The sequence below is a fragment of the Pseudopipra pipra genome, chromosome Z (genome assembly GCF_036250125.1).
Source record: "Pseudopipra pipra isolate bDixPip1 chromosome Z, bDixPip1.hap1, whole genome shotgun sequence".
Taxonomy (NCBI): domain Eukaryota; kingdom Metazoa; phylum Chordata; class Aves; order Passeriformes; family Pipridae; genus Pseudopipra; species Pseudopipra pipra.
The window spans coordinates 12289387-12314741 of record NC_087581.1 but is presented as its reverse complement, the minus strand read 5'-3'; the positions used below and the strand labels follow the sequence as shown (position 1 = coordinate 12314741).

General features: G+C 43.9%; 2 protein-coding genes across 9 annotated transcripts in view; one reads left to right on the top strand and one right to left on the bottom strand.

The window, feature by feature from the left end:
• Positions 1–3435: 3435 nt before the first annotated feature.
• HMGCS1 (3-hydroxy-3-methylglutaryl-CoA synthase 1) lies at positions 3436–14763 on the top strand. Of its 3 annotated transcripts, XM_064641858.1 has the most exons (11): positions 3525–3586; positions 7094–7121; positions 8014–8471; positions 8836–8961; positions 9452–9616; positions 10315–10483; positions 10609–10779; positions 11570–11676; positions 12012–12137; positions 12408–12571; positions 12971–14763. In XM_064641858.1, the coding sequence occupies exons 2-11, from the start codon at positions 7108–7110 to the stop codon at positions 13061–13063; spliced, it is 1593 nt and encodes a 530-aa protein (XP_064497928.1). In that variant the 5' UTR covers positions 3525–3586; positions 7094–7107; the 3' UTR covers positions 13064–14763. The 3 variants fall into 3 exon arrangements, with proteins under 3 accessions (XP_064497929.1, XP_064497928.1, XP_064497930.1); XM_064641859.1 differs by lacking the exon at positions 7094–7121 and having other exon boundaries at positions 3436–3586; XM_064641860.1 differs by lacking the exons at positions 3525–3586; positions 7094–7121 and adding an exon at positions 6766–6978.
• The window catches only part of NIM1K (NIM1 serine/threonine protein kinase), a 30920-nt gene continuing 19606 nt past the window's right edge, over positions 14042–25355 (bottom strand). For all 6 annotated transcript variants that reach the window (XM_064641867.1, XM_064641868.1, XM_064641869.1 and 3 more), the window contains 3 exons: positions 25036–25274; positions 19109–19377; positions 14042–17168 (listed from right to left, as the gene is read on the bottom strand). In XM_064641867.1, the coding sequence (XP_064497937.1) occupies positions 16419–17168; positions 19109–19377; positions 25036–25274 (1258 nt within the window). In that variant the 3' untranslated portion in view covers positions 14042–16418. The remainder of the gene's footprint in view (positions 17169–19108; positions 19378–25035; positions 25275–25355) is intronic.

The following is a 25355-nucleotide window of genomic DNA, read 5'->3' as shown; positions in this document are numbered from 1 at the left end:
GTCCCTGAGCATTATTTTTGACCTTTGCTATTTTGTACTTGGCAAAAAATAAAATCAATGCCTTTTTCAGTAAAGTCATCTCAACATCTTGTTTTGTAGAAGAGATTGTAAGGGCACATGACTTTGTTTTCCCTGAAAATGCTGGATAAAATTCTCTTTCCAATGAGTTTATGTGCCCAAAGATGTAGTTGGCTGCATCTAAAAACCCCAGTGAGTATTTTAGTGGCTTAGAAGTGTAACTTCCATTGAATTAAGTCCGACTTAGGCTTGTAATAAATATTCTTGAAAATTCCAACAAATGCACTCTTAAAGGGTTTTAAGAAAGAGCTTAACAGATTATCATCTGGATTTTTTGCTTATTTTAAGAGTTATTAACCTAATGTGACAGTCTCTATCTCTCTAGGAGGCTTTAAAACAATGTTACAGATAGCATTGCTTAAGAACTACTAAGCAGAAGCAAAGAAACTGTTGGATCTATTGAGACAAAACCAGCACCCCGAATTTGATACTCTGGCTTAAAACTAGAAGGTGAATCATCAGACTGCAAACACTTTTCTTTCAAAACAGTATCAGGTTAGGAGCTCCCACCCACTTTTACATAGCTGAAAAACGTTGAGAAAAACTCAAATTCAAACTCCTCTTTTATCAAAACAGCCTGAATTTTAACGGAGGAAGAGAATGTGTGCTCTCACTAGCACCATCTGAGCATGTTTCTGCTCCAAGGTTATTCCAAGTCATGCTGAGTTTCTCTGGTAATACCATCTTTATTAAATGGACCAGTCTTTTCTTAGGTTTCGTGTTCTAAGGTTACTGAAGTGCGGCATTCATTTTGGTGCATTAGTACAAATTAACAAATTCAGCCTTGATTAAAAATCTCCCTGGGCAGACTGGTTGAGCTCCAGAGCCATGAAAGGGAAATGACCTGCATTCTCACTAGCTGGGCTGCAAATAGTACCATCACATGTCTGGAGCACAATTTGCTTAGAGGACTATAATTAATTACCTAAGAGGTTTGGAACAAGATTCACCAGTAACTTTAATGATATTAATGCAATCTTTATGAGAAATGAATACAAAACAATTGTAGTCTATTGCAACAGGAGTATAGGCATATCCTTTCTTGTGAAGAAACATTTGTAATTCTTTTTGTAAGTATTCCCTTGTAATACACTCAGTGGCAGGAAAAACAACAGTCTCATAAAGCTGAATAAAAAGAATAATGCTATTGACAACAATTATAACATAAAGTGTACTGATTAATAAGAAAGAGTAGTTTTTAGTTCTTAGGCTATAAAGAATTAGTCATCCAACTAGTCTGCAAGAGGGGGACATCTGGATTAGATATAAATTTAAATTAGCATCTGGATCCATAAACATTCTAGGGAGGCAAATACATTGCTTTTAGCAGCACAGAGACCAGGTAAGTCTCTACCTACCTGGTAGAGATATCTAGACCACAGAAAAGAAAGCAATAATATGGATCACCTCCCCAAGCGAATTAGCAGTTAGTAATTTTGGCAGCTTTTTTTTAATCAGATCTGTTAAGATGTAACAAAGAAGACTGCTTTTTACATCTGCATTTATTGTTGACTATACACACAAAAAAAATATTACAAAACCCAATTTGTACTTCACAGTTGTGAAAGCAAATACGACATTTGTCATAAAAAACCCACCACATAAGTGCAGGCTCACAGGTGAGCAGATTTAGGGTGTCATGGAGCAGGAAGGGAAGGTGACCCCAGAGCTGGACACAACAAGGCAGCAGGTAGGGCAGTGACCTCACCAAGGACACGCTCCCACAGTGCCCAAACACACACGTAGAGCAGGGCCAGTGACGGTAAAAAAGGGTCAACCAAGAGTCCAAGTTTCCAGGCAAATCTGTGGAGATGAGTAGGTCGGAGCTGAAGCTGGAAAGTCAGTGGGTCAGGATCAGCAAAGGTCAAAGCCAGGCACAGGCACACTGGTGGTACCCCTCAGGCAAAGGCCCAGGTTTGAATGGGGCTCCCAAGCGAAGGGAGAGAGGCCACCCAGGAGGCTCCTCACATCTCCCCATCACTCTGCTCCCTCCAGTACAGCCCCATCCCAGGCTACACGAGCAGGTCGGAGCAGAGCCAGCCCTGCACACAGGTAGCTGAGCCCCCAGGGAGCAGGGAAGGGGCTGCAAAGCTCCGAGGGGCACTTGTAGCCCTCAAATGGGCTCCCACAAACTCAGTGAGATGGACTGATTCATCTGCCCCTGAGTTTGCATTTTGTCAACATGTTTTTTCAGAACACCAAGTGGAACTGGCTTCTACACAGACTGGCACAAGCTTATCAGGAGACTGCAGGGTAACATGTGTGATCAAAACTTTTCTCAATTTCTCAGTAGTATTTCTCACTCCTCTCAAGAGAGTAATGTGACAAATCTGTGATGTTTTTGCATGACAACAGCAGAATAGTCACAAGTTCAAAACAGATTGAACAAACAGGACAGGAGGCAGCACTTTCAGTGATAGTTTTTCCCTTTCCTTTGCAGTATTTTTACCTGCCCCTAAGATGGTGGTTTAACACCCTGAGGTGTCAGGTGGTGGCCTGTGCTAGCTGCAGCAATCAGATGTCACATAGCCTGACAGTTGCCAAGGGAGCACCATTTCCCTGACCTGAGCAGGGCTTTACAACCCAGTTATCCAGGCTGTAACATTTGTGTTTGACTTCTGTCAAGCAACTTCCCATAGGCAGCAGAGGTTTGTGCTCCTCGTTCTCTGGGGATGCCCCGTGGCCTGCGCAGCAATGGATTAGGTGGATATTAATCATGGCAATGAATTCGGTGGATACAAATCATGGCACGGCCCGGAGGCACGCGGGGCTGGTACGGGGAACCCGCACATTAGCTAATTGCCAATTTGTCAGGCAGCGGCTAGCCCGTGATGTGCAGCTTGCCACATCGCGGATTTAACGATCTGGGACGAGACTGTGACGGGAAGATCCAGGGCAGGGCAGCGCTGCATTCATCACATTCATCATATCCTCCGTGAGGCAATTCTGCTGGCAGTGCCCCGTGCGAGTCCCGGGACCGAGGCACGGCGGCGCCGGAGCACGGAGGGGCCGGGATGCTCCTGGGCCGGGACACGCCGGGTCTGCGATGATGCTCCGTGTCCGGGATGCCCCGAGAGGCCGCGGCCAGGGCACGCGGACACTCCCGTTGCCGGGCAACAGCCTAGAGCGCGGTCCGCGCCCGTCCTACCCTCACCCGCGGTCGGCCGCGCGCTACCATTGGCTTCGCCAGCGCGGCGCTCGGCTCCCATTGGGCGCCCGCCGCCTCTGCCGTGTCCCCATTGGCGAGCCGCCCTCTGCCCACGCTACGTCACTTTCTCACGCCATTGCCCCCCGCCCGCCCCGCCCGCCGCGAGCCTGTTGGGAGGCGGGGCCCGGCGCGGCCGCAGCCGTGATTGGTGGGCGGGGCTGCCACTCAAGGCGCGCGCCGGGCGGCGGGCGGTGCGACTGCTTAAAGGGGCCGCGCGGTCACCGGTGCTGTGCTGAGTGAGTGCGGAGCCACACCGGGATCCACGCCAGGAGTCACACCGGGAACTGTCGCCTCCGAGGGGTGAGCGCGGCTCGGGACGCGGAGACCCTCGGGGCCGGGGGCGAGGGGCTGCGGAGCCGCGTGTGGGGAAGCACGCGTGGGGCGGCGGGGCTGGGGAGCCGCAGGCAGGGCTTGGGGACGGGTCGGCACAGCTGGGAGAGGTGTTTTTAGGGGATGTGTTTGGAGTAGAGCCTGCAACGCGGCGAGGAGGGGGGGGGGAATGGAAGGAGGAAACGAAACAAAAAGAAAAGGAGGAAAGGAAAGAAAGAAAAAGCCAAACCAACAAAAAATACTCCAAAAAGGCGTGTCATGGTGTCCTAACGCCGGTGCCAGCCGGAACCCCGCGCCGGGCGCTGTCTGGAGCATCTGGGAGTATCACAGCCCCTGGGGTGCGTGCGGCGCCCCCTGCACGGGCAACCAGGCCTCTCCCGAAGGAACCGCATCCCGAGACAGGCATCCCGGCCGCTGCCCACGGGGGAAGCCCCTAGCTGGGTGAGCTGCGGTGGGTGGATGATGCGGGGCTCTGCCTCCGCCTCGGGGCCACCGAGAAGCCCTCGGTGTGTCCCTCCATCGCCTCTCAGAGTCGCCCTCCCAGACCGGGAAAGGCGGGGCGAGTGTCCCCCTGCCTTCGCCGCCGCCCTTCGGGTAGAGGCAGCCTGGAGCTGCTCCCAGGGATGCCGCCGCCCTCCTTCCCAATGGCGTTTGCCGCAGGGATGTGGGCATCCCGGCGCCCACCCGTGTTGCTGACGCAGCCCCGGTGTCGGATGTGCCGCCAGCCCCGCGGGCGGGACAGCACGGCTCGGTCCGAGGGTCTGGCCCTGTGGTCTGGGGCTCTGCGCGGTTCGTCCGTTTCCCGGCGCCCACAGGTAGGCGAGCATCCCACGGGGGTGCCCAGAGCTGAGCGTCCCGCGGGAATGTCACCGCGGTCTGGGCGGAGGAGCGGCATCTGGTGGCAGGAGCCGTGCGGGGACAAGGCAGTGATGTCACAGCCCGGGGTTGCCACCAGCGCGGTCCCTCCCACCGGTTCCCCAGACCCAAAGGCAGCACTTGAAGCAGAGAAGGCCGGGGCTTGTTTTCGAACTTTGAGTAGAATGTTCTGTTGGAATTAAAAATTTAGGCAGGAATTAAAAGAGTCAAATTATTGACATAATATGCTCAAATTCTTAAGAAAGACGATGAACGCCACCAGTTGTTGTGGGAGAACATGTTTTTGGTAACACGAGCAGAAAGCAGTGGCTTGTCTTATGCTTTTTGTTCATTCCCAGTGAAATCCTAAGGTGACACAAAACAAAGCAGGTTTCTCATTTATATCAAAGCATTTGGGGTTGTTGGTCTTTTAAAAGAAATCATACTTCTGAAAAAGTTTTAGTTTTCAGTAAAAACTGAATGATGGGATGTTGTTTGCTGTTTGACCAGGAGGACAAAAGGCTGCTTGTTTTAAACCAAGTAAACACATTTTTTTTTCTGTAATGACTAACTGACGTAAGATGTCATACGTCCCATTTCCTTCAGTGACCAGAGCACGCTCATAAAGCAGTGCTTCTCACTGCAATACAGCCCAGTTGCCCAGACTGCTGCCCTGTTAGGAGTATCTGGGGAGCTTAGTATTTGGTGAGCCATGGGAATGTGATAGAAAGACCCTCCCTCTAGTTGTCTTCTGCACAAAGTTTTCTGATAAGAGAACTGCAGCCAGTTAAATGCCAGGTTTGGATCTCAGAGCTCTGTAAGGAGCAAGTACAAAGCACACTGTTTTTCCTTAGCTCTCTCAACAGTAGAATTCCACTTGGCATACTGCTTTTCCTAATAATTCATTGCCTGGTTAAAAGCTGCTGTTCTTCTATGGCTACTGCAGGTGAAGTCCATTATGTGCTTCATGCAGGCTCTTGCTGCAGCCTTTCAGTACTTAAAGGGAGCTTACTAAAAAAAAAAAAAAAGGGAGAGGATCTTTTTGGATGGGCATGTAGTGACAGGACTAGGGGGAATGTTTTCCAGCTGAAAGAGAGTAGGTTTAGATTGGACATTAGGAAGAAATTCTTTGTGGTGAGGAACTGGAAGAGGTTGCCCAGAGAAGCTGTGGATGCCTCATCCCTGGAAGTGCTCAGGACCAGGCTGAATGGGACATTGAGCAACCTGGTCTAATAAAAGGCATCCCTGCCCTTGGCCCCAGGGGGTTGGAACTACATGGTCTCCAAGGTCCCTTCCAACCCAAACCATTCAATTATTTTTGTATACTTCTTAAATAAAATGAAGCCTCTGAGATTCTCTGCAGTCTCCAACTTTCAACTTTCTGGCTCTTGGAGCAGGAGTGAGCTCTGGTCTGGGCTCACCCTCAAGGTGGCAGCCAGACACTGCTGAGCTGGCAGCAGCTGGTATTTCCTTTTGGAAAAAATCCTTTGGAAAGATAATGAGGTATTTTGTGCCAGAAAGAGAGCTGAACTCTAGAGCCCTTTTCCCAGCAAGTATCTTGGGATCTCGCTGTGGGTGGTGTGTCTGCATTCATATGGGAGCCAAAAAGCAGCATCCTCCTCCCCAACAGTGGCTGTGCAGATTTGAGGTAAAACAGAGCCAAGTTTCATATCCCAGTGCTGCTCCGTGACCTCTGGCCATGTGTGTGCCTGGCTCATGGTGCTGCTGGGAGGGGATGTGACATTGCCTCTCTCTGCAAGAGAGGGGATGTGACCTTGCCCCGCAGCTCCTGCGGGCCCTGGGGACATCCACGCTGCTCCCTCCCCTGGCTGTGGCTTTAGCAAATCAGCTGCTCCACTTCCAACAGCATCAACCTGCTGCTGTGCGACAACAAATCCATAATCCTGCCCAACAGCTCTTCCTGGAGGCAGCAATAATGTTTGGGGGTGGTGGTGGTGTTGGTTTTTGGGGCTTTTTTGCAGTCTGGATAATTTAAAGCAGGATATGGCACCGCTCCACCATGCAAATAGTAGCGAGGTGCCACCAGTGTGGGGTAGGGTGTGGCCAGGGATTGTCCAAAAGAAAAAACGAAACAAAACCGCAGGAAACTTCCCCAAACTGGAATTTTGGGTGCTGGTGAATTTTTTATTATTATTTATTTATTGTTGGGGGTTGTTTTCGCCTCACGCAAGGCGGTCAAGCCAACCGCAGCATCTCGGCACTTGTCGGCCGTCCCCTCGCCCCCTGAGGCGGGAGGGCGTGGCCATGCCCGGCGCACGCGCGCCTCTCGCGGCCCGCACGCGCATTCCGCCGGGATCGGGGCGCTGGGAGCCGACCGTGGGATTCCGCCCCGTGTGAGGGCCGGCAGCGGCGGCGGGAGCGGAGAGCAGGGAAAGAAGGCGGGAATGCTCCCGGGCCCCGCGCTGTGCCGGGAACACGCTTCGGGAGGGACGCGGTGTGACCCCTCCGGGCCCATTCCTGGGGCTCCCGGCCGGCTCTCGGCTGGGGTATGGATAACCTTGAGGCGGCGAGGGCGGCAGTAGCGGGCACAAACGAGACGAAATTGGTGGTTTTGCTTAAAGCAATATTTGCTTTAGGGGCGTTCTTTATTCCTTTGTACAGCTCATCGTGGTTTTATGGAAGAAGCCGGGTAAGTCAGTGCAGCGGTGCCTGGAGCTCGGTGGGGAAGGGACAAGGGCTCCGTTAAGGATGGAAGGCAAGGCGCAGGAGGATGGTGCCTCTGTGTAATAGAGGTGGGGCTGAAGGAATAGAGTGTAGTGTGTCCTGGAGTGTAATATGTCCTCGGGTGTGGTGACGGGAAATTCATGGGATTAAAACAAGGAAGCTACTCGGTCTCTCAGGGAGAGCACTGTGTGTTCATCTCGTCTTAGCCTGTGAAATATTCCTCCAGGCTCGGTGTTGGGAGTTCCAGTGTTCCGGAATGCTGAAACACTAGAGTATGTTTGAAGAAAACAAACAGGAAGACCCCAAGGCCTATACAAAACACCTCCCCCTACCTCGTGCCGAAAGAAACCCCAAACATAAAACAAAAAAAAAAACGCTCTGAAACAATTCTGCTTTGTTGCAAGTATAAACAAAACACAGTGACCTGTGTCACTTTGTTTAAAACTAAAAACCATTTTGAAAAGCCCTGGTCTGTTTAAAGGTAGTGATTTTCTGATAAGGATAAGTTTTCAATTTAAGTTCTCGACTAGCAACATTAAAAAAAAAATGTCAGTGTCTCTAGCTTGGTTGTTATATGCAAAATCGAGACTTTGCATATAAGCAGAAGTAAAATAATGAACATTAATTTCTCAAACACTTAACACTTACTAAGTGTGTGTTTTGCCTTAGGAAGATAATTTAGGCTTAACCTACATCTCTTCATCTTTGGGGCTGAAATTTATATTTTCACTTGAAAGTACTTAATAAAAAACGTTACAAAACTCCTAATGATGTTTACTGAATGCTCTGACCAAAGTTTCACCAGAGGATGTGAATAAATCACCTGGTTTTGTGGTTTTCTTTTTTTTTTCTTAAAGATCTACCACGATGCCTGGGTCTCTTCCAGTGAATGCTGAATCCTGTTGGCCCAAAGATGTGGGAATTGTGGCACTGGAAATATATTTTCCCTCTCAGTATGTTGACCAGACAGAGCTGGAGAAGTATGATGGTGTGGATGCTGGGAAGTATACCATTGGTCTAGGCCAGGCCAAGATGGGGTTCTGCTCCGACCGGGAGGATATCAACTCTCTCTGCTTGACTGTGGTCCAGAAGCTCATGGAGAGGAACAGCCTTTCCTATGATTGTATTGGGAGATTAGAAGTTGGAACGGAGACCATAATTGATAAATCAAAATCTGTGAAGACTGTCCTGATGCAGCTGTTTGAAGAATCTGGTAACACAGATGTAGAAGGAATTGACACCACCAATGCGTGCTATGGAGGCACTGCTGCTCTTTTTAATGCTATTAATTGGATTGAGTCCAGTTCCTGGGATGGTAAGTTCATGGTTATTTCTTGAAAAGTTACATCATCCTTACATCAGTCTGCCCTACAATGACAGTGTTCATGTCTAACCATATGAAACCCAGAGGGTAAACTGTTTTTCTCTTCTAGTCTTTTTCTTAAGTGCTGCGGGCATTTGCCACTAGAAGAACAATGACATAGCTACGAATTGCTGTTCTCATGTAAATTTTGGCAATTGCCAGAAAATAAAAACTTGGGGGAAAAAGTCAGGATTGAAGATCCCTTTAATCTTGGTGTCATCTCCTCAATAACCAAAGTCTAAAAGTTGCTGATGGATGTTAAGACATGCCAGACGCTTGGCTGCTTCTCACGGTTTTTCCTGTGTGTTTTTCTCAGGACGCTATGCCCTCGTGGTGGCTGGAGACATCGCTGTCTATGCCTCTGGGAATGCCAGGCCGACTGGTGGGGCTGGTGCTGTTGCCATGCTGGTTGGTCCAAATGCACCCTTGATCTTTGAGAGAGGTTAGTGCTGTGGGAGGACACACACTGTTCAGGCAGATTTGTTCTGAAGCCTGTTTCCCTGTTTTTTGCCTTGCTGGAGTGGTGGATTAACTCCCACTAATGTCAGAAATTCTTCTGTGTCTCCTCCTGCTCTGGGCTAACTCAGCCAAGTCCTGTTATAGGATGAAGCAGGAAACAACTAGAGATGGTCCTATCTGTTTATTTCCTTGGGAATTCTCCAGTAAAATTGGCAGAGTGGACTAGAGCTGAATAACACAACATTCTGCTTCCAGGACAGTATGATGACTGTCTTTTGTTGCTTGTTTGTCATGCTCAGTCCTACTGTACTTAACAAGCAAGAGAACTGTGTGAAACCTTGCCTAAAGGGTGTTATGAAAACCTGCTTGATGGGGGGCCAAAACTGCTTATTTCCATACGTGTGCTGTGTTCCAGTTGACTGGGAGCAGCTGAGTAAAGCAGTTTTCAACTTTTGTCAATTTCTGCCCACCAGGGTTGCGTGGAACCCACATGCAGCATGCCTATGACTTCTACAAACCAGATATGCTCTCTGAATATCCTGTGGTGGATGGCAAACTCTCTATACAGTGCTACCTCAGTGCTTTGGATCGCTGCTATACTGTCTATCGCAACAAAATCCACGCCCAGTGGCAGAAGGGTACGTAGCCTCTCCTGATGGTACTGCAGTATATGGCAAGTGCTGGAATGTGTAACTACACAGACAATGTATTTTCAAGTTTTAGATTCTGATCTAAACACTATTCTATGGGTCTCTTCATGTTTGTGTGTTCTGATGCAATTGAAATATTTGCTCCCTCTTGTAAGAAATTACTTAATTCTGTTCTCACATGGTTAAGTTCCTGACAGTCTGTAATTACAGGCATGTGTTGGTGTAAGGTATACTATCTTGTTCAAAAGCATGCTATTACCCACCTCCACCCAGGCTTTTAAGAAATTTAGATTAATATTTAAATGTTATGTAACAATACTCTTTTTTTTTTTTTAATCCAGTATGTTTAGTAATTGCTTCACTCAAGTGGCATAGGCGTGAAGAGAGTTAAATGACAGATTATTATGTCGGAATGCTGAGTAGAGATTCTGCTAAGCTTGTATCTCTTTATTCTAGAATAAGAGCAAACATTGTTAGCTGGTGCAAAAGATAGTAAGGAATTAATTTTTAAGTAGAAGCACTGTTAGTGTTTTAAATGCACCTGACAGCAGTATTTGGTGTTACTCAGTGTCTCTTGTATGCTGACATGTTACGATGCCTGGTATCCTGCCAGCTCCCTGCTTTATTTTCATAGTTGAAGGGACTACTAAACATAGGTTGTAACACAACACTTCTGCTACTTCCAGAGGGGACAGACCGACGTTTCACCTTGAATGACTTTGGATTCATGATCTTTCATTCTCCATACTGTAAACTGGTACAGAAATCCGTGGCTAGACTCTTGTTGAACGACTTTCTCAGTGACCAGAACCCAGAAAGAGCGAATGGTGTTTTCAGTGGTCTGGAAGCTTTCAGGTGAGAATGGCTGCTGTATTCCTTATTCACATAATCTTACTGTGTTACACATCCAAGGTGTGTTTTTACTTTTTGCTATTTTAGTAACTGTTTCTGAACTTCTTTTTTTTTGTTGTTTTTAATAGGGATATAAAACTTGAAGATACATATTTTGACAGAGATGTGGAAAAAGCTTTCATGAAAGCTAGTGCAGAGCTCTTCAATCAGAAAACCAAAGCTTCATTACTCGTGTCCAATCAGAATGGAAATATGTATACCCCTTCAGTCTATGGTTGCCTTGCCTCTCTTCTAGCCCAGTAAGCATAAAATTTGGAAAAAAGTCATAACTGTTTATGAATAAGGATATAAAAGGTTTTTGTTTTAGAAAGACTTCTGTAAAACCACTGTCTAGCAAACTTTTTCCTACGAGATTGCCTTGAGCAGAAAGACTAAAGTTAAAAACTATTCTGCACACACATTCAGTTCAAGTGACAAGCAGACTGAAAATGTGTCAGAAGCTGATGTGAAACAGCTGCTTACTGCCTTCCAAAGTAGGATCTTACTTGTGAGGCGATGTCTCTTCTCAGCCCCAACCTTTCCCCTTTCCCTCTGCCTAGAAAAATGCCTGCAGTGGAAAAGAGAATCAGAATGTCTTCTTTGTCTCACTATAACCAAAACCAAATTAAATTAGCATTTAACATTTTTTTTAATTATTTTTTTGCAATGACAGCCTTTTACAAAATCATGTTAAGTTTAAATTAAACCACTCTTCCTGGATCGCTTTTTCTTTATTCTGACATTACCTTACAAGAGGTGTTTGTTCATTTTAGGCTTTAGGTCGCTTAAGAATGAAAACTGGCTGCCTTCTAGATAATCATACTCTGTGCATTTCTCAGCTCTGTTTTGCTTTGGCAGCTTTGGAACTCATCACATAACAGTATCTGAATTTGTGTTTTTAAAAGTCAGCATTTATGCACATAGGTAAATGTGTATTGTAGACAATATGATTTGCTGGCTGCTTTTCCTAGGCTAGCTGGAGTTTCTAGTTATTTAAAAGTGACACCTGGGCTTAATTCTCACTTTAAAAAGCTGTTGTTTGATTTGCAGGTACTCCCCAGAGCAGCTGGCAGGACAGAGAATCAGTGTGTTCTCCTATGGCTCTGGTTTTGCTGCTACCCTGTATTCCATCAGGGTCACACAGGATGCCACTCCTGGTGAGTGACATGAGGAGGTGTTAACCACCTCCCTTGCACAGCTCACTCTGCACTATTACACAACCCACCAGCATCATAAAACCTGCAGAGCAATGCCTAAAGACATCATTGCCAAACTGAGGGTGTTCTAGCTCCAGGGAATGTTTGTGTCTCCTTGAACAAATAATATTCTTCAAACTCCGTTAATGTTTTGATTGGGTAATTGGGAATACTTTTAAATGACTAACAGTTGAGATTCTGTAATGCAAAGTACTTCAAATGGATTTGAAATGTTAATGTCCTGCTGTGCAGTTCTCAGCACTGGTGGTGCCTTACACGATGGTTCTGTATTGCAGGTTCTGCACTGGACAAAATAACTGCCAGCCTTTCTGATCTCAAAGCAAGACTTGACTCAAGAAAGTGTATTGCACCTGATGTCTTTGCTGAAAACATGAAGATCAGACAGGAAACACACCATTTGGGTAAGAACTTCATAAATATAAATCATTCCTAGTCCTACAGCAAAATGCTCATCACTTATTTCAGCTGACTTTAAATTATTAGAGTGTAGAATGAAGGAAATGTCCAACCCTTTCTGCTCCTGAGTAGCTTGTCTTCACTGGCCCTATGTGGCTGAACTAAAATCCAGAATTGTTTTTTTTCTGTCTTAGTGCATTCAGACTGCAAAGGCCTGTGTCGAGTAAAACTCTCACCAGGAAACAACTAACAGTCTGTTATTCCCTTTTTTACAGCCAACTATATTCCACAGTGCTCAGTAGAGGATCTCTTTGAAGGAACCTGGTACCTTGTGCGTGTGGATGAAAAACACAGGAGAATTTACGCCCGGCGCCCACTCCTGAGTGATGGACCTCTGGAGGCAAGAGTTGGAGTTGTGCACCCAGGCATTGTTCATGAGGTGAACACTCAGCACTCTTTCAAAGTTTGATGTAAATGGTGGAACCATTTACATGTCTATCTTAGCATGTGCATGTATGTTAAGAGGAAGTGGTTTAACGAGTTATATTAAATCCTTTGTTAACGTGCCTAACATACAAGCCAGAAGTAAAGAGTTGAACATGGGATTTTAAGAAAGTACATTTCATCATAAAGAGAATGAAACTGCACAAGAACGAAACAAGAACAAAACTGGCTCCTCTCGCACAATCTGTTTGCATGAAGCATGACCGATTTGACTGACTTTAGGCCAAGCCGTCCAGTGTAGCATGAATGTTGTTTGAGAGTTGGACTAGCCATGAAGTATGAATGTATGTGAACTGGAAATCTGTATTTAATGTTTTTTTTCCCTTCTTCTTAGCACATCCCAAGCCCTGCTAAGAAAGTGCCAAGAATCCCTGCAACAACAGAAACTGAAGGCGTTACTGTTGCCCTTTCCAATGGGGAGCATTAAGATACCTCTGTGAGGTGGGGAAAGAAACAAGGTGTGAGGGTAGGGTGAGAGAGAGAGAAAAAGGATTGCAGTAGTGCTGAAGTTTCAGTGTACATTGGAGCATGAAAAACCTGTTTAAGCTCCTTGAAAAAAATCATCATAATACTGTGTGCTGATTTTAAAGTATTTTCAGAACACTAAAATAAGGAGTATATTGGAGATAGAGGGACTTGCTAGGTCCTCTGTGGATTCCTTAACATGTCTGAATTTTTTTAATTGCTGAGAAGTAGCTGTAGTCTATTACAAGGTCTTTGTACATAGGAAAAAAAAAGAAATCTTCTGCCTGCTATTTCCATGTAAAATGACTTGAAACCTACACTGTTAACTTCTACGAGTACTCAAGTGTGTGCAAACTAGTCCATGCTTTTAATGTTAGGGTTCTCAGTGCCTTGACAATAAGCAGTCAGTCTTCTGAATACTGCAATTCTCTTTCACTTTATCACCTTCCCTTTCTTCTCCCAGTCTGCCTCCCATCACCTCATCGCTTTGGGAAAGGTATAGAACCAAGTAACATCCATTGTTGGAATGGAATCTCTCTTCCCTTCAAAATTACTGGATCAAGAACAGCTAGGCTGACAAGTGGTTTTCTTGGAAGAAACTCTGTTATCCATTGGGTTAGTTACTATGTAATTTCTCGTAATATCCATATTATGTGTTTTATACCTGCATTGCAAGTCACAGCAGCCTGGGAGGAAAGAGGAAAAAGAAGGGAGGTAGTACATTTTTTCTTCTAAAGAAATGGGATCATTGATTTGGCACCTTTCTGGATTGTTAAGTAGAAGTATCCAAGGCAGCAGAATTTTCAAAAAAAAACTTCTAGACATTATGGAGCTGTTGTAACTGGCAAACAAAGGAAGAGAGTCATCTTCATCAGTTTGTCCAGAACTCTGGCCTCTCACTAGTCTTTATATAGTACATTTCCAAAAGACTATTTCTAACTTTGAATTTGGCTTTGTACCTTGAAGTCCTTCTCACTACTGTTAATACTGTAGACTAGCGTCTTTTATTTCTTTTGGTTTAGTTTAGGTTTTTTTTCCAACAAGCTATCCATTTTGCCAGTGGTAGATTTATAGTGGTAATGGGGAGCCCATTCTGGTAGATTTTTAAAGCCCAGATTGGAAATGAACTACGACATGAGCCTTTTAAGCCTGTAATATATATATCTATCTATCTATATCTATATATATAGATATATATATTTAAATTGAGCTAATGTACAGATTAAGTTTTGTTGAGTTTATTTCTTTGCTAATTCTACAAAGCCACATTATCTAATATAAAGTAGCAAAAAATTATTTCTCTGTTAATCACAATTTTTTTGTGTGTGTAATGAAGTGTTTGTATTACCTGTCACTCACTAGGACTTGATAACTTGCTGTATTTGTGCGGTCAAGCCTTGATAAAATAGTTGTTTAATATAAATTGATGAATACTAATCTGTTTGTTCTGCTAAAAATGATGGAGCAGTGATGCATGATGATAGTGTTTGCAAGTATTTTGGTTTAGATTGCCCTCGTGAAACTTATCTTGGCACCAGGAAAACAGTCATGGAACAAAGTCCATTGCTGGCAGTGGACGAACCAAGAAGTGAGCTACTGGCAGAGACCTCCCAGGTCTGTGAGGCTGATCCTTTATTAAAATAAAGTTTGAGATATTTGAAACCTGTTGGAGTAGTGCTGACTTGTTGGGTTTTCAGGACGCTTTATTTTCAACAGGAAAGAAAGAGGAAACTGGCTCTGTGAAAACCTGAAGTTGTGGGTTCACAGGCTGTGTGGATATTCTGGATCTGTCTTCTTTGTGTCATTCCCAACAAAACGAAGGGGTTACTTAGGCTGGTGTAAAACCACTCCATCGGGGCTATGTCTCAAGATAACTTAAAATGCTTTCATATGGAAACTGTTTATAGCAGAGGAATTTAATCTTTATTACTGTCTTACAGAAGATGGTATTGTTTTATCCCCCTCAGAAAATCTGCAAAGGGGGCTTGGTTCTTGCTTTGTACATACCTGAGCCTCACTGAATCCAGTTTCCCAGGAGTGGCTTTTCAGACTCATTCTGTTGCTCATTTAAATTAATTACTCCTTCCAAAGTCAACTAATCGTCCCATCAGCCCTCATAATAGATAAGGCATCCTGCCCTTAACATTTGAAAGCACCAGCTCTACCTATGTAAACCTTCTGTCAGGTATCTTACCTTAACTAAAGTCATACAGGCTCTACATCTTAGCTTAAGCAGGTCTTAGCTTAAGCAGATCGGCTGTCCCTGTTCAGGGAAGAAAGCTACCATTCTTGTCCTTTGCATTGGAGCTGATGCTGTTGAAGGTGAAAGTATAAAATCAGCAATTAAACCTGAAAATTCGAGCACCTACATCTTGGTGATGCTCAGAACAACTGTTGGTGTCAGCCTATCCAACTTTAACTTGCAGTGGCCAAGTGTCAAAATCATCTTTGTTCCACCTTTGGTTGCCAAAGCAGCGTGGCAGGAGTGAGTGCAAGCCTGCAATGCTCAGCAGATACAAATGGATTTTGCTACTGGTTGCGTTCAGCTACTGGTAACAAGTGCTATAGCAAGAATTTAAAACTACATGAGTTTTGGAGTACACTTAAATCTTTCTTTATTGAAGTGCAATGAGTCCAAGCAGTTCCCAACTGACAGAATCATGCAAGCAGTGGAAGGTGTCAGAAGGTTAGCTGATAGTAGTCCAACCAGTCAGGCATTAGGAATTGCAACCACATATGCACTGTATCTTAATTTGTCTGTCGGAATCATGACAAACAGACTGCAGTCAACAGCAGCATTGCTGTTTCTTAAAAGAAAATGCTTTTTAAAAACTATTTTGATGAGGAAGCTCAAAAGAAGAATTTGCAATTGTTTAGATTATGGTCTGGTCTCTGCTTAAATTTAGTTCTGTGCAAAAACTGTCCTGGTTTGCAGTGGTAAAGTTGTATCAAGCTGACATACAGCTTTTCAGAAGTTAGCTGTTACATGCCTGTACCAGGAATCTCCAAGTGGGTTAAATGCAGTGGTATGATCTTTACTAAATGATCACCTCCACTCATGATCCTTTCAATTACTGGGGTTCTTGCACTGGCTATACCCAGTGTCTGGAGCAAGGGTCAAACAAATGCACGAGAGCTCGGTGTTTGAGCACTTCACTGTGACTTGAGAAATGCAAAGAAGAGGAGGCATTTTTGGTTTATTCAAATTACAAATAAAAAAATGTAACACCAGAATTCAGGAAAAATCAATAATCCCCTTTGAAAAGTGAATAATCCCCTCTGTCAAATGTGCTGAGTATAAAGTCCGCAGTGCAAATTTATAAAATAGAACACAGCTTGGATGTGTGCTTAATCCCACCGTAAGAATGGATTGCTTTCCTCAAGTCTTGTTCTGTGGGATCTGGGTGGGACATTATAGGAACAGATTCAAGTGCCCTTTTCTTCTGTACTCTGTGCAGCACAATCCTGTAGACCCCTGTTATTGAGCTGCGTGCATCTCTTCCCCGGTTATTTTGAATGTGCTGCTCTGTGATTCCAAGATCTTCCAGAATATTTTTCACTTCAATTTCTTCTTCCTTGAGCATACTGATGTCTGATAAATACTTAGGATCCAGTTTAAATGTCTGTAAAGGTTTGGGAAACTGTATGCCTTGCATCCATTCGCTGTTCATAATCAGTTTGACAGAGTATCGCTTGGTTGGTATGGGCTGAAGGACTCCTTTTATCAGTTTCTGGCAATTTTCTGAGAGGCAGGGAGGCAAAGTGTATGTCCCTTCAAGAATGCACTTCTTCAGTTTGCCTACAGTATCTGCCCGAAATGGCATGCTACCCGTCATCATGAAGTATAGTAGGATTCCTAGTGCCCAGATGTCCACATAGATGCCTATATAGTTTTCATCTCGGAAGAGTTCAGGAGCAGCATAAGGAGGAGAGCCACAGAAAGTTTTTAAAGTTTCATCTCTTTTACTTATTGTGCTGAATCCAAAGTCTCCCACCTTAACACAGGTGTTACTGGCGTAGAAGACGTTTTCTGCTTTCAGGTCCCGGTGAATTATATTATTGTCATGCTGTAGGACAAGAGGAAAAGTTGGTATTGGTTTGTTCTCAATGGCTACCCCTAACTGATTAGTTACCCCACAGGAGAAGGGGGAGTTATCTTGGGCAAAGTCAGAAACTAGTATTGCAACAAAATTGAAAAAGTATTAAACAAATATAACCTAATTCTCTAATGATACAAAGCCAATTGAGTAGGGGGAAAGAAGGATGCTGGGATTTTTTTAAGAACAGCAGTCCCAACTATACTAAGTATTTTTGTGAAGCAAATTTGTGAGGGCAGAATGGCTAATCCTACAAGACTAGATAGATACCTTCATGTGCAAAATCAGTATTTTTTCAGAGTTCACAACACTTGGTTTTGCAGTTACTACATGTAACAGCTTGTGGAAATAAGTGCTTATTTAGTTCACTGAGTGAACATAATCACAGATAGAGTAAGAAAGTTACTACAATTGTGTTGTGTGATCTAATGTCCTATGAGGAACTGGTGGTGGCAGGAGAAAAGGACCACAGACTTGGGCTTCATGGTATTTCATGTTGCAGGATACCAAGTTTAGTGGTGTCTTCTAGTTTTAAAAAGCTAAAATAAATACATTCACTGTAACTTCTACTTTTTTCCCTTGGAAATGGTAGTAGTAGCTTAGGACTCAAACTGAAATTGTTCTGCTTAGTCACAACATACCCATCTTGATTAGGTAAGGGTTTAGCGTCATTTTTGAACTAACAAGAAGGAATGGATGTGTTTGAGCACACTCTGCCCTACCCTCTAGAGTAACAAGGTGCAGTATCTGGAGGCAATAAGGAAACCATCTGACATCCTATTTCAACTGACGTCAATAACAGGCAGGGATTCTCTGTTCTTCTTGTGGACTGGCAGCAGTCAGATGGGATTTATACAGTCTGGATTTGATGTCTTACCAAAAGTAAAATGTTGAGCAGAAGTCTGTGTGTACAAGTGAAGAGGCTGGCCAGCTCAGTAATCTGCGTTTAATTCTAAGAAATAGGTGTGGTGTAATTTTGAAATGTAAATTAAGTTCCTGTAGCTGCAGGGTATCTGTCCTGTGGAAAAAGTGTTGGAGCTAATCCATCACTTACAGGACATACAATCATTTTGTCAAAATATATAAAAAATACATACTGTTTATGTAAGAGAGGAGCAGTGCGTGACCTGGGAACACCCTTGCTCCTGACCTCACCAGAGGCTATTATGTGGCAAGAGAACATGAGCCGCCGGAGGGCACTCTGAGCCAACTTAAACGAATACTACTTTTGCTTGTCAAACGTGTAGAACAGTCCTCCGTGTTTTCATGCTGTTGTTTGAAGTACCTGTAGTTACTATGCAAGGTTCAGAGGACATGGTATTGAAGTAGTTAACTGCTCCTTTCTGCCTTTACAAGGTGCTTTGGGCTCTACACAAATGGCATCATCCCAGGTACAGGTACTGAAGACCAGGCAAGGGGGAAGGGACTTGCTGGGTGCTAACCTCACGCTAAATTGAGGACCAGGAATGGCTTGTCTTTACGTGACAGACTCCCATGTTCATTAATAAGCAAGCTGGATGTTTGCAAACCTAACAAGCCTCTCTGGAACACTTCGTTCTAGCAGAAGGGTGACTAATCCCATGTTTTGAAATAAGTGGAGGGAAAAAATGAAGCTTTGTTCACTGGTGCCCAGGCACCTTAAAGCAGACAGAACACTGTTGCAAAAGGGATGATTCCACCCACCAGGTGTTCCCACTTCAGTCTCCTCCCAAAAGCTATTAACAGAGAGGCAGTAACTCGAGATAGATGTGCAAGCTCTCTGATATTCTCTTCTCCAGCTGTTTTGCTTTTCAGAAATGTGGGCTTGAAACTTGGGTAACAGTAAATCTACTAGTTGAAAACCAAAAGATACACCCACAAAATCTGCTAAGACTAGTGAGGGGCAACATGCCTGTGTAAGAGCAACTTACCATGTGCTTCACAGCAGACACAATCTGGGAGAAGATTATTTTACACTCCGTTTCTAGCAGCTTTCCTTCTGTACTGATTTTAGTGAAGAGCTCCCCACCTGCTGCATACTCCATCACCAGGTGCAGTTTTGAGAGTGTCTCCACCACTTCATACAGCCTGATGATATTTGGGTGGTGCAGCTTCTCCATGCTGGATATCTCATGAGATAGCAAACGCTGAGTCTTCCGGTCTAGCTTTGTCTTGTCTAAAATCTTAATTGCAACTTTCTCTGAAAAGGAAGATATTTTTCCATTATACCATAATTATACCTATTAGTGCAATAGGTACAAATGGTAATGCTTTTTACAACAATGCTTGGTTGTTTCACACCAGACAGACAAACTTGGGGGGAATTTAGAGGCCCTGGCTATAAGCCTGAAGGTTTATAATGGAGAGATTTTGAAGCAGATGCAACTTACAGAACTCTTCCCTAACTACTTCTCTCATCCCCCTCCAAATTCTCAGTTAGCAAAATCAGTGTGGTTGAGGTTTGTCTTTGTCAGGATAGCTGTACCAGTTTCTCCAATGTGTTCATGTATTAATAGTTCTTGGTACTGCTCAGAATACAGGAAAAGTACATTTTTTATGTCTGTATGCCACAGTGGGCCATGGATCCACATCATACACAAGATTTTATTCTGAGGAAGGGAGAAAACAGTGAAGCAGAGTACGCTGCAGGGATCCTGTAAGACAGCAAACCTAGCTGGCATATGCTGTTCTGGTAATGCAAAGCTGCTGTTAAGTCCTAGATGTTTTCTGTAGCATATCCACAGTGAAGGCAAGAGCCACAAAACACAGATATACATCTGCAGCTGCACCACATCACCAGGGTAGCTCAGAGCAGGATGAAGAGGTCAATCACAATTGCCCTTATGTTTCTGTATTAGTTTGTAGGTTATGGCCTTTGTCTTTGCTGTTCTGAATACAGCTGGTATTTGAAGGATTAGTCTGGTTAAAACAGGTTTACAGTGGCTTTGTATAATTTGTCAGGACAGCAAAATTAAACTGGATCACAGCAATAAAAACAACTATTTATTCCTGGAAATAAATATCTTACTCAACCAATCACAGATTTCTTAACAATGAATCACTTTTAACCAATCTTTCAGAAAAAAACTTCACCCTGCTTTCTAGCACATGGGAATAAATTAGAAAAAAAAAGGGTATTGTTCACTTTTTACTGTAAGAGAAGAGTGAGAAGGGTATTATGTTTGTACATGTGTTCTGATATAAAAGTACTCAAGATGTTTTTACTTAATGACATAAAGTTTTTAACTCAAGTTTAGTATTTCAACATATCTAAAGGAAGTGTTAAGGATACTTATGCATATATTTTACAGATCAAGAAAACCTCATGTTTGGTACATTTACATTTTTTAGTACCATACATGCATCAATTGATTTCTCTACTGAAGTTCAGCAAGTACTTGAAGCAAATACGATTCTCGTGGAAGGTACTGAATTACCCTTGATGTGCATGTTTTCAGGAGTCTGTGCTAAGTACAGGGCAGTTTCCCCATGCTGATTCTCTCTGACCTGTTTCATGCTTTCTAAGGAGCTCCTTGGGTAGGCAGGTACCTGCTCCTGTGTGGTGAATTGGGAGGAAATGCAGCTGCTGACACTTATCCTGGCAGTGCTCTGACTGCTGACCTAGCAGTGACAGACTAAAATCCTTGTCATGTTCCTAGCATACTGATATCTTAAACCACAAGGAATGAGCATCAGCTTGCAATAGGCTACATTCACTCAGCTAAACGGTTAGATACTACAGGCAGAACAATTCTCACAATCTTAGCCACTCAATTTCATCATTACATCTTGATTTATAAAAGTTGGGGTCATTTGGGCTTTAAAAAAGAAATCTTCTCCCCTTTCCTTTTGCTGGAAACTACTATTTCTCCTTGTCAGTTTTCCTGCAACGTTTTAAAAAGAAACAGGGGGGAAAAGAAGAATGTTTACAACTGAAGGCCTGATCCTGTTCAAACACCACCATAAATCAGGACCGAGCTCCTTTAAGTCTACATAATTGCAGTTGCAAATGCATGACATTGGAAGAAACCCAGCCCACCCAGAGGGTAAGAAACCTGACACCTTCCTTTTCTTTTGTAAACTAGTCCTCTCTGCTTCCAAAAAATTATTTGTTTGCAAATCCTCTATTACCCTTGCTTGGCAGCAGTGGTAAACAGAAGGGCATTTTTAGCAGGCAGCTTATTTACCAAAAGACTGAGTTGAAAGATGTTTGATTGACTATACACAGTGTATGCTGAGGTTTGAAAAGTGCTAGCTGAAATCTTAGTAAGAGAAATTAGGAAAAGGTTGAGAAATAATTTCAGGAGGAAGTGGCATTCGCTGTGATGGCAAAAAAGAAACAAAATACAAACAAAACCAGGTTAAAATGGCTTAAAAAAAAAAAAAGGCAAACTAGGTGCCTGGAAATCTGTGCTTTTGCAATTCATGTTTCACATTACACTGACTTTTTATTAGCTGTACATTTTGGATGCTCTTAATTGCATCTATTCAGGTGTGCTCTCACACTACTTTTGTCAGTTGGAAAGCATGTAAAATAAAGGTTACACAGAGCTTAGGAATGTAACGGTCCTTAGCAAGAAGTTTCACAGGTTTCTGGAAAAAATCTCTGCCAAAATTTAGGTTAATATAGTGGATAATGCTCCTGAATATCACAATACACATAGAATCATAAAATCAGAAAGTACCTCTAAAATCATCACATCCAACTGTTAACCCAGCACTGCCAAATTCACCACTAAACCATGTCCCCAAGTGCCACAACTACATGTCTTTTAAATATCTCCAGGGATGGTGACTTCCCACTTCACTGGGGAGCATGTCCCAGTGCTTGACCACCCTTTCAGTGAGGAAATTTTTCCTAATGTCCGATCTAAACCTTTCCTGGCACAACTTGAGGCCATTTCCTCTTGTCTTATTGCTTATTACCTGGGAGAAGAGAATGACCCTCACTTGGCTACAATCTCCTTCAGGTATTTGTAGAGAACAAGATGGTCTCCCCTGAGCCTCTTTTTCTCCATACTAAGCACCTCCAGTTCCCTCAGCTGCTCCTCATCAAACTTGTGCTCCAGACCTGTCACCAGCTCTGTTGCCCATCTCTGGACTCACTCCAGTCCCTCAGTGTCCTTCTTGCAGTGAGGGGCCCAGAACTGGACATAGGATTTGTGGTGTGGCCTCACCAGTGCCCAGTACAGGGGGACAGTCACTGCCCTGGTCCTGCTGGCCACACTACTGCCAATCCAAGCCAGGATGCCTTTGGCCTTCTTGGCCACCTGGACACACTGCTGGCTCATGCTCAGCCACTGTCAATCAGCACCCCCAGATCATTTTCCACTGAGCCACCTTCCAGACACTCTTCCCCCAACCTCTAGACCTGCCTGAGGTTGTTGTGACGCAAGTGCAGGACCTGGCACTTGGCCTTGTTGATCCTCATACCACTGGCCTCAACCCATTGATCCAGCCTGTCCAGATCCCTCTGCAAAGCCTTCCTGCCCTCCAGCAGATCAACACTCCCAGCCAATTTGCTGTCATCTACAAACTGATTGAGGGTGCCCTCAATCCCCTTGTCCAGATCACTGATTACGATGTTAATCAGGGCTGGTCCCAACACTGAGCCCTGGGGAACTCCACTAGTGATAGCCTCAGCATGATGTAACTCCGTTCACCACCACTCCCTGGGCCCAGCCATCCAGCCAGTTTTTTACCCAGTGAGGAGCACACCTGTCCAAGCCACATCACAGCACCAAAGATTCTTCTGTATTCTCTAAACAGCCAAGACAGCCCTTATGAGAGAAACAAGGTATGTCATCCAGTAAGATCCTGAAATTTTTTCCTCTCTCTCTCTAGAAATCATGTGTCCTGCTGTGACAGACCACAAGGACAACAGAAAAAGCACACACAGTGTAATTGTTACAAAGGCTCATGGTAGTAAAAGCCAAAACTGTTTCTCTGTTTGATATAGGGTGAGATGTATGGAGAGAGACCATACTTAACACTATGGTAGTAACTGAGGAGCTGAACAGCCCTGACACATACACCACCCCCTACCACAGAGATCCAAACAGCATTGATAACGAAGCCTTTGTATTTATATAATCAGCAAAAAAAAGACTAGTACTCATTAACATTGTGCAGGAACATCATCACCAATACAACGATGTGCATCTACTGCAAAAAACAGAATCCTCTTTGTGGGGGTGGGGAGTGGGTATGGATGCATGTCTGTGTGCACGTCCCTATTCTTCTGTCTATGTACTGTATTTTATGAGCACAGATAAGCTCACAGGCAGAGACGAGTCAGAAAATGCTTATCTTTTATTCTTCCTTCCTCATGACAGTTGCAAATTTAGTATCAAGAAATCAACTCTTTGTCCAGTGAACATTTTAACCAAAAAAAGCTACAAACAAGCAAAAAAAAAAAATAAAATTGGAGAGATTTCTGACGAAAAAGAAACTTTTCAAGAAAAAGGAAGAGTTTTGGTTTTGGTATTTAGTTTGTCCAAGCTTACTGTATTCACCAAGTTCAAATTTTTTTCAGTCAATTCTATTCAAATGCTAAAGCAACTTGTTTTTTAAGTAAGTTCAGCAAGCAAAGGGTTCATCCAGATCAAATTTCTAACTGCCTTTCATTAGCATTCCTGCTGCTCCAGATACAGGAGCAGAATTTCTTCCAGCAGTAAGTACAAGACAGTTACCTCTGGAAGAAAAAAAAAAATCACAGAAGAGGAAACAACTTGCCATGGGCCAAGCAGAACTGAGTTGCTTTTCTTAAACAAGCAAAATCAAAAACTCCACACCCAGTTAAAGCAACCCTTGAACAGAGGCAGGCTTAAAAGTGAAAAATTAACCATTAGTTCTCCACTTAGATTCCCAGTGCAACAACTCTTCCACACAAGTTCTCACCCTCTGAAGTCTGGGCTGAAAGAGGCGGTCAGAGAAAATAATGGGAGATAATACAGGTTTCGGGGCATATCTTGTTCTCTCACCTACAAGAGGATGGAAGGAAGGACAGTCAATCAGACTGAAAAAGAAAGCTCTGGTATCGCCAAAGTGGTGTTTGTGTTGAATTGTCAAGTATTTTTCTCGGCTTAAATACAGAAAAGCACCCTATCTTCTATGAAGGACTTAGAAGGGTTAGGTAACTGCAGTGGACACTTCAGTCACAGGTATAACTAAGAACTTGTCATCAACTGTCCTATTTCTTCTTCTGCCCCTGTCTGACAATAATAGAAACTGTTCTTGTTTTCCATCAGGGTGACTAGTTTTCTCTGCATCTTTGTACACTTACTATTGTGGCATTTTTCTCAATCTGACTCTCCTTCCAGAGCTTGTTTCCTACCTGCTCAGCCCACACCTATAGCCCCATTCCAGCTGTATGCAAATGATTTTGTAAAGCAGGCATAACAGTTGTCACCGAAATTACTGTGACCAAATAAAATCTTGGTCCATAGTAGTACTATTTGTGATGAAATAGAGGAAGCCTTGCTACGTCTGGCTGCAGGCAGGAGCATGCCCAGCCCTGCTGCTGTGGGCATTCACCACCTGTAGCCCTGCAGCCCATGAGCTGGGGCAGGGAAGAGGACAGATTGGCAGGACAGGTTGTAGTAGGGGAGGCACAACACATGCTTTAAAGTGTGGAGTGTTTGAACCATGGGAGTGCAGTGATGAACTTTTCTTGTAATGGTTGCTATCTAGAGAAAATTTTTCCAACCTTGACCATTTTTCTGTGACACTGCCCACAGATTCACTTAGCAACATTAAAAAGACACATACAAACTATATATGTATTTAAGGCTCAGGCAACACCTTTCTTTCCATAAAAGGCCGTTTGTAAGGGCACTCAACGTGCAATGGTGCCTACCTTTAGTTAGGGAATGAATTCCAAGCTTCACTTGTGAGAAATTCCCATTTCCTATTTCTCCTCTGACTCGATAGAAGGCAATTCTCTTTCCCAGGGTTAATTCTTTCACCACTTTTTCATTGTGAGACATATCCTGCATTAGTTTCTCAAATGGGGTCAGCCTGTGCTGCCTGTTCTCTTCATCTCCTCCATAGCACTCCGGGTGCCCATCATCTTCTCCACTATCCTCATGATTCCACCTGGAACAGCGGTGTTTTCCATGACCTCCTTCATTCACATATCCTGTTGTCATAGTCTACAGGGTAATCACTTCCCCATTA

Excerpts from the sequence above, each read along its gene's own strand:
- HMGCS1 (XM_064641858.1), top strand. Across the intron at positions 9,617-10,314 it reads CCACGCCCAGTGGCAGAAGG|AGGGGACAGACCGACGTTTC; the intron begins GTACGTAGCCTC and ends TGCTACTTCCAG. Across the intron at positions 12,572-12,970 it reads ACCCAGGCATTGTTCATGAG|CACATCCCAAGCCCTGCTAA; the intron begins GTGAACACTCAG and ends CCTTCTTCTTAG.